General features: G+C 38.3%; 1 protein-coding gene across 1 annotated transcript; it reads right to left on the reverse strand.

Moving 5' to 3' along the window:
• Nucleotides 1-1,013: 1,013 nt before the first annotated feature.
• srd5a3 (steroid 5 alpha-reductase 3) lies at nt 1,014-3,950 on the reverse strand. The gene is made up of 5 exons (XM_085150813.1): nt 3,677-3,950; nt 3,395-3,546; nt 3,137-3,322; nt 2,921-3,046; nt 1,014-2,261 (listed from the first exon to the last, which is right to left on the reverse strand). Exons 1-5 carry the CDS (start codon nt 3,895-3,897, stop codon nt 2,002-2,004), a joined length of 945 nt encoding a protein of 314 aa, XP_085006939.1. The 5' UTR covers nt 3,898-3,950; the 3' UTR covers nt 1,014-2,001.
• Between the last annotated feature and the right edge of the window lie 4,335 nt (nt 3,951-8,285).

Below are 8,285 nucleotides of genomic sequence, written 5' to 3' on the forward strand. Positions count from 1 at the left end.
GTGAGTTTGCTGATGTTTGTTAAGCTGACATGCTGCATTTGAAATTACCTGCCACAATATTACTCCCTTCATGCTCCTCGCTACTCTTTAGTAGTGCAAGCAATAAGTAATGCAACTTCATCCCCTGACTTTGGCGTAAGGTTTTGCTTTTCTTCTCTTTTTACCTGGTGATTAATACACGAGTATGAATGTTTGAAGGTCAAAATAATAACTCTCCGCCGTGTAAGTAGTAAAAAATAGGGATATTTGTTTAAAAATGTAGGGAATAAAAGTAAAATGTTGTCAGAAAGACAACTACTCAAGGGAAGTACAAAACCCTGAAAATTCTACTTAAGTAAAGTAACTTAGCATTTGTATTTTCTTACTTCCCACCTCTGAACGTGACAATAAACACTTAGCAACGTAGCTGGAAATTACTCCAGAGTTTTCTGCAGACCTTTCAAAGAAAATAAAATTGTTATAAAGAAAAGTAGTTCTTTTCTACAAGTCAAAAAACTGTTTAATATGGTATATGTACCTTTTTTATGGTATATTTACCATATGTGTGAACGATTAGTTTTCTGAGCAAAGATTGACGATTATAAACATCGCCATCTAGTGGAATCAACGTTTACACTGCAGGCGAAAGCGCACCAAATCCGACTTTTTTGACCCTATGCGACCCATATTCGATCATGGTATGACAGTGTGAAAGCCACAAATCCGATATTTTCTAATCCGATCTGACTCACTTTCGTATGTGGTACTGAATCCGATACATATCTGATGTTTTAGAAAGCGACTGCTGTTTGAATGGTCATGTCGCATTAAATCCGTCTTTTACGTCACTGACACAATATATCAGCGCCTGATAAGACATCGCGAACGCTTTCGGGCCATCCAGTGTAGATGTTAGTGAACCTGTTGGGAAGACAACGTTGGAGAAACGTGAACATTTTATTTGTACTGTATAATCTGCAGATTCTGACAGAAATTTCCAACTATCCTTTGAAAATAACACAGTAACTTTATAACTTAAAGCACAATTGGGAAACATAAAGTCCGAAACAAGTCTTTATATTAAGGGCCATCAGTCAAACAATACTGTTTGGTCTGGGTCTAAACAGAGCGCGTTGTGTGACGTCTTCTTTTGCGCATGCGGGCCGCTTTGAACGTTCATACTAGAGCGCGTTTGCTGTCACATTTTATTTTTAGTGTGAACAAGCAGACAAAAAAAAAAAAAAAAAAATCGGATTTGATCAAAAAATCGGAATTGAGCATTAAGACCTGCAGTGTGAACGTAGTAAGTGGAGTTCTTGTGAATGAATCAGGGGCAATTTGTGGTCCAGTATCTAAAGGATAATGGACACATCATGCAAACTAGTGTACCTGGGGATTGAACCACCACACCCCTGATTGGTTTATGACTTGATTTCCCTCCCGAAAGTAACGTCCCCATGTTTGTGCCTCTTTAAACAACAATAATACTTTTTGTTGAATAAAGTTTCTTTATTCATTACAACATGTCCATGTCATGTTACTTTTCGTTTTAAAGTAAAACTCCTTGTCGTATTAATACAATACATTCTGTTTTGCTATAAAAGAAAAATATTCAACACCACAGTGTTTTGCAGGTTTCTTTTTCACATAAACATTTAGAGATTACATTACCAGTTATAACTCGAGAGGTTGGCATACTGTAAAAGGAAGCAAAAGATTTAACTACTTCATCGTAAGAAAAACAAGTTCTTAATGTAATGAACAAATGAATTCCAGCAATGTTCCTCACAGTGTCTTCACATCAGTCGGAGAAAGTTCTCACCTCTAGAGTCTTCTGCCAGAACTCAAACACAGTGTTGGCCTCTTAGCTGTCAAGCCGATTAGTTAAATTTGGCGGTTTGAAAGAACGTTTAGAAAAAGATGGCTTTTGCTCGTAAGGTTTCTGCTCTTCCAACATCTCTGGCAGTTTTCTTTACAGTTCCCATTTACTACCACAAAAAGACCAATACAGTGTCTGAGTATTCATAGCACAAAGGGTATAAATGCTCTTCTATGCCTTGGGTATGACTTGTATTTGCTAATGTAAAGGTCATGACAAAGCTGTCCTGCCAGTGCTTGGTTGAAGAGCACATACAGTACCACAAGCCACCAGGTGAAAGAGAGGCCTCTGAAAACAAAGCTCAACGAGATGTAGATCAGCAGCTCAGCAAAGTAATGGGGACAAGAAACCAGCTCAAACCAACCTCCCTTTGGCACTCTGTGAGTCAGCGTTTCCACTGTTCCTGCATGACACGACAAAAAACAAGAAAAAGTGACATCAGTAACTTTCACCGTTTAGACTGGTTTACCATTTCCAGTGTGTATCAGGTTAAAGCTGTGCTAATTAACAATTGATCAAATTACTGTCTGTTGTGAAATGTCTCACTCATGGCGCCAAACCCACAGAGAATTATCTCCCAGCTCTGCAGTTCCACTCAGCTCTCTGCAGCTTTTTAGCCTCCTTTAGCTAATGTTTTTTGAAATATTCATGCTTAAACATGGCCTCGGTTTTCAAAGAGCAAAAATAAAAAAATCAAATAAAAAATGCTGAAAGTGGGTCAATTGGCCATTTTCAAAAATATATGTTTTGAAAAGTATTTGATACATAAATCTAAAATCTAACAAAAATCATTACATGTCTCCTAACTTTGGACCATACGTTCTTTAGGAAAATATAAGCTGGTTGAGCTAAAGGCAATTTGGAGGTTTGATGACCCATGTGCTTTATGGTTAACACATAAACAGAAAACAGACAGCAGAGGAAGTTAACTTCAAGCTGTTAGTTCCTTGATCATTAATATGCAAATTATCAGTGATAGCAATAATGCTGGAGGCAGCAAAGAAAAAACAAAGAAAGAAACAAAAAAACAAAACAGAGGGACCGAGAGTTTCCTAGGTTTACCTGACTTTCCAGTGCGAAGTCTGGCCAGCAGGACCATAGACTGATGCTGCAGCCACGAGGCCCAAATGAAGAGTAAAAACCCAGCAACAAGCAGCCAGTCCAGCTGAGAGAGGAGGGAGCTTCTCTCTAAAATAAATGGTGGAAGCATCAGTACCACAAAGCAGATGAACCAGGGAATTATGCACATAGAAGCACACAGAAAGCACCAACTCAAACCTTTTTCCATACGATCACAGCAGAGGATCGTCAACCCTAACATGATGTAATACACCAGGCCGAACATATATTGTACCAAGTGCACCGCCCCATCAGAGAAAACGCTGACAAACAGGCACTCCAGCAGCCTCCTGAGGGAGTGGACCCACAGCAGCAGCTGCACCAGGACGGTGGAAAGCTGTGGGACTACAGACAACACTAACATCAGACACAAAAATGAATTAAACAGAAAAACAACCATTTTTTTCTTTAGCTTACCTTGACTGTCACTGCTGGGTGCACCAGTCAAAATGTCTAAAAAGTCGCTCAACCACAAAGGGTATGACTGATGCTGAAATATAAAGCTGAGGTACAAGACCAGAAGAAGACCATTCCAGCCAACAGAGACTGCATAGAAGTGCCAGAACCACCTGGAAGGGGAAAAGCATCCCACGTTTAAATATTTAAAAAGTAAATAATGACTCAAAACCACCTAAATGTTCGGTTAGATATAGTAGGATATTAAATACATTACAGTAAAGTTCTGTCATTCACCGTCACCTTTTTGGGACGTCAAAAACCCGCAACCAGTCGTCTCGCTTTAAGCTCTGTTTAGTTTTTCCGTAACAAATAAGGTCCTGAAATAAAACGTAAGCGGGACACGTGTCAAATCTTCCCGGCAACAGTCGCGACACTTTGTGGGCACAAAAAGCAACGAGGAAGCACAAAGCCAGAGAAGACCACACAACGTTAATCACACTCAACCCTACTGAGCTCCACATCGTTTTGAAGGTGTGCGGGTCTGCATTTATTGTTTTGTGCAACACGGAAAAGAAGCCGCCGGTAAAACCTATCGCTAAGGTTCCGGATGAGATGCAATAACAGGGAATAGCAAGCGGTTATTTCTTTATAGCACGGTAAATGTATGTATTGATTTAATTAATCAATTTAATTATTTAAACATCTATATATTTATTTAATTGCAAAGTATTTTTGCATGTATTTTATTCGGCACGCACGGTTTTGAAGTGAGCATTACGACCCATTTAACGTTCGCACAGCAGAGGGCAGCATTTGAATCTTTCCCCATACACCACCCGAAAATAGAGGTCTAGCCATGTAAACGGAGTCCAAAAATGTTTATGTTTGTGAAAGGGGAAGTTTCATTTTGAACAGGAAATGTTTAGTAATGTGCTAAGCAGGTATTTGGATTGGGGCAAAAAATTTATCATTTTATTTGCCCGTGTTTTTGATTGACTGACTGATAAATAAACATCAACGCTAATACAGAAGTTGTATATATAAAAATAAAGAACAAACTCAATTTGAAAAAAAAAAAACAACAAAAAACCCAACCCTGTAAAATGTGAATAAAAACAGAAAACAATGATTTTCAAATCCTACAAACCCATATTTTATTTACAATAGAACACAGAAAAAAATCAAATGTTTAAACTGAGAAAATTTACAATTTTAAGACAAATGTTGCAAAATGTTTGCAACTGATTTTGGTAACTTGCAATATCTCAGTAACATGACTGAGTATAAAAAGAGCACCTCAGAACAGATGGGCAGTCGTTTGCCTTTCTGCAAAAAGCTGAATCTGAAAATTGTGGAATATTTTGAGAATAATCTTTTTCAATGTAAAATTGTGAAGATTGTGAATATCTCACCACCTACAGTACATAATATCAAACAATTCCCAGAATTTGAAGAAATTTTTTTGCATAAGAGACAAGGCCAAAATCAATATTCAATGCCTATGATTTTCAGGCCCACAGAAAAATTGAAATTTTCAATTGTTTTAGCCAAACAAATAACACCACGTCCTCCAGGCAAAAGAGGAGATGGACAATCTGGCTTGTTATTAGAGCTCAGTTGAAAAGCCTGCATCTCAGATAATATGGTGGTGCACCAATGCCTGGAACTGGCAGCTTGCACATCCAAAAGGGCATCAAAGCTGAAAGGTATATACAGGTTTTAGAAAAACAAATGCTCCACCTGAATGTTGTTTTTGTTGCATATTTCAGCAAAACAATACTAAAGAGCTTACTGCATCTATTACAGCAACATAGGTTTGTTGTAAAAAAATTCTGGGTGTTGAATTGGCCTGACTGCAATTCTGATTTTTCACCAACCGAGAACATTTGAAATATCATGAAACAAAAAATTCTAGATGTTGAGCAGCTAGAATCCTGTATCAAGGTATATATAGCAACATGCCTCCTCGGTTCCCAGACCGACTGTTGTTAAGAAGAAGTGCTACACAGCACTAAAAATGATCCTGTCCCAAGTTTTTGAGACATGTTGCTACTCTGAAATTCCAAATGAGCTAAAATGTTCTTAAAATGGTACATTTTCTCCAGTTTAAACACTTGATCTCCTTTTCCGTGTTCTATAGCGAATAATATATGCAGACATGTGCATTATGTTCTTTTATTTACATTTTACACAGCACCCAACACCTTGGAACTGAGTTTGTATAAAATAGATTAAAGCTACAAATCTGGCCAAAATCAGTATAGATTGGTTTTGCTGTTTATCTACTATATTGAACCAGGGAAACAAATACATTGGAATTCTAAATGAAAATAAACAGTTTCAAAGATCTTTATTGCACAATTTATAAACAATCCAAAATTAATTTGACAAAACACATGCACAGCAGCCCCTGCTGATGAATATCAATATATTTTATCTTATTTGTATATGAATATCAGTTAGGGAGTAGTCTGAATGTCATATTGCCAAACTAAGTTAGCTTTGTAAACCTGTTGCCATTTGAGAAACCATGAAGCACTTTTTAACTAGTTCTGTGAAACATTTAGTGGATAAGAAGTATTGCATAAAATCTAATGTGTATAAAGCAGAGGTTCCCAAAGTGAGGGGGCGCAAAGCCATTGCAGGGGGGTCCTGGTATGAAAAGAAGAAAAAAAAAAGAACGCTTGGACACTGCTAACATAATGAACAGGTTTTTGACAGGGCTCCCACACAAACGCAAAGCAGGAGATGAAGCATCGCCAAATATGTTTCCAAACCAACTTCCTTCCAAGCCAAAGACAAGAAAATCTGGTGAAGCATATCTTCCCTTTGGCTTCACCTGCACAAGTGCCAATGTAGGTCTCTGCGACAGCATTAGTTTCCCCTGCATCGGGAGCACGCGCTGGGCTTTCCAAATCAGGGACAAACAGTATCCCACATTCTTGATTTTTAGTTCACAAACACTTCTTGTAATGACTAACTACTCCCGACATTTTGGAGATGTTATGTCTTTATACAGTAAAGTTACAGTGGGATACAAATAATATCAGGCTGATCCTGCCACAATTTGTTCCCCCGCTCTAAATCACGGACTAACAGTATCCCACAGTTGTTAATGTTTTTGAACCCATTTTGCACAGAGAGACATTTTTTGAAAAATGTATTGATAGCAATGTTGAATATTATTACACAGGAAAAAAACACAACTACACATAAAATAATCACACCGTGATGCCTATGCCTTTCTAAATGGAGGGACAGTAATTGCGTGTGTGTATGTAAGCGGGTAAAACCTGAAGATAGTAAGATTAACTACTATTATTTTGTCTCTATCTGCCATTCTGCAATTCATCTCATGTAAACAATAACGTGGCGCACAGCGTGACGTGAAAAAAGGCACATACAAGAACATTTTTCTTCTAAAACAAAGGGGGGCCCAGCAAAAAAAGTTTGGGAACCACTGATATAAAGGATTACATTTATGTTTAGGTGGTAGGAGTTCTCACCCAAAGCAGTTTCTTCCCATAAACTGCACAGTTTCATAACACATGATTTTAAGGGCATGACTGAAGACGTTTAACTGACCTTGCAGCTTCAGTTCTTGATGCAGAGCAGGAAAAGTAAGTGTTTGTATGAAAGACTTGCCGAGGTCTTTGAGGCATTAGATTCCAGGATGCCTCTTAGAGGAGCACGGTATCCTGCCCGAGGAAATGTGGACAGTTTCCTGCCTCACTCCCTTCTCTGTCCTCAGTGTCCTTGTCTTTTTTTTTCCTGTGCCAAGAGCTGGACCTCCATTAGGCCCCAAAAGATTGCATAAATATTTCGCCAAGCTGGGGTTGCTTTCATAAATACCCTGTGAGCACATTTTGAAAGCATTAAAGGAGGAAGAAAAACTGAAATTTTCCAGTTCAGAGACAAAAGTCAGAAGTCTTGAAATGACAAAGTTTTTCATGTTGTTTTTATGTCAGTTGATCTTCACTAATGATTTAGTAATTTTATTCTCTTGTTACAAATATAAGAGTCAAAAGGATTAAGAAAATGATTAAAATAATAAAAGACTAATTTTCTTTACTGTATCTGGACTGATCAAGTTGTGTCACCCCATTCTGAGCCTGGAAAAAAGCCCTCAAAGAAATCCAAAATATCAGCGAAATATCAGACATTGTACAAATGAGCGTGATACAGAAACACATGTAAGAGCATGGTAACTGACTATGCTCTTCTCCTTTCTTTATTCCACTCCAGCATATAAAAGACTATATCGACATGTGTATGTTAAGTGATAGGCTTGTACAGGGAATTCTGTCACAGTCTGGCTGCGAAGCAGAATGTGTGGGGTGAGGAGGTGGAACCAAGAGTTTTGTCATGCGAGGAGACAAAACAAAACTTGAGAGTGACAAAAACCAGCTGTTTGTTAAGGCTGGCAAAATAGTATAGAACAAAAGGCAAAGCTGAAACTAAACAATAACCTAAGCTGGGTGAACTAAGATTAAAACTTGAAGAAACCTGGAGCCACGACATGGACATAGCAGACAACCTGACCACGACTGAATCAAAACACACAGACTAAATACACACAGGAGGTGATCAGGGGAAGTGGGAAGGGGAAGAAACACATGGGGAAACAGCTGACACAAATGAACATAATGACGGTACAATGGAAGATTAAAACTAAACACACTGAACATAGGAACACAAGCTCTCTTCAAAATAAAACAGGAAACATAATGAGAGGCAACACGAACTTGACGACATAAGCCACACAGACATGAAACACGCGAAGGCCGAGGGAGATTTAAACACAGGGGTAGGAGACACAAGGGGAATCTTGAACCATAAACCATAAACAGCAAAAATAAGCTAAAACTCAAAATGCTGGGTCAAATGACCCAGGATCCTGACAAAGTAC

Source organism: Neolamprologus multifasciatus, chromosome 23, assembly GCF_963576455.1.
Source record: "Neolamprologus multifasciatus chromosome 23, fNeoMul1.2, whole genome shotgun sequence".
Lineage (NCBI taxonomy): Eukaryota > Metazoa > Chordata > Actinopteri > Cichliformes > Cichlidae > Neolamprologus > Neolamprologus multifasciatus.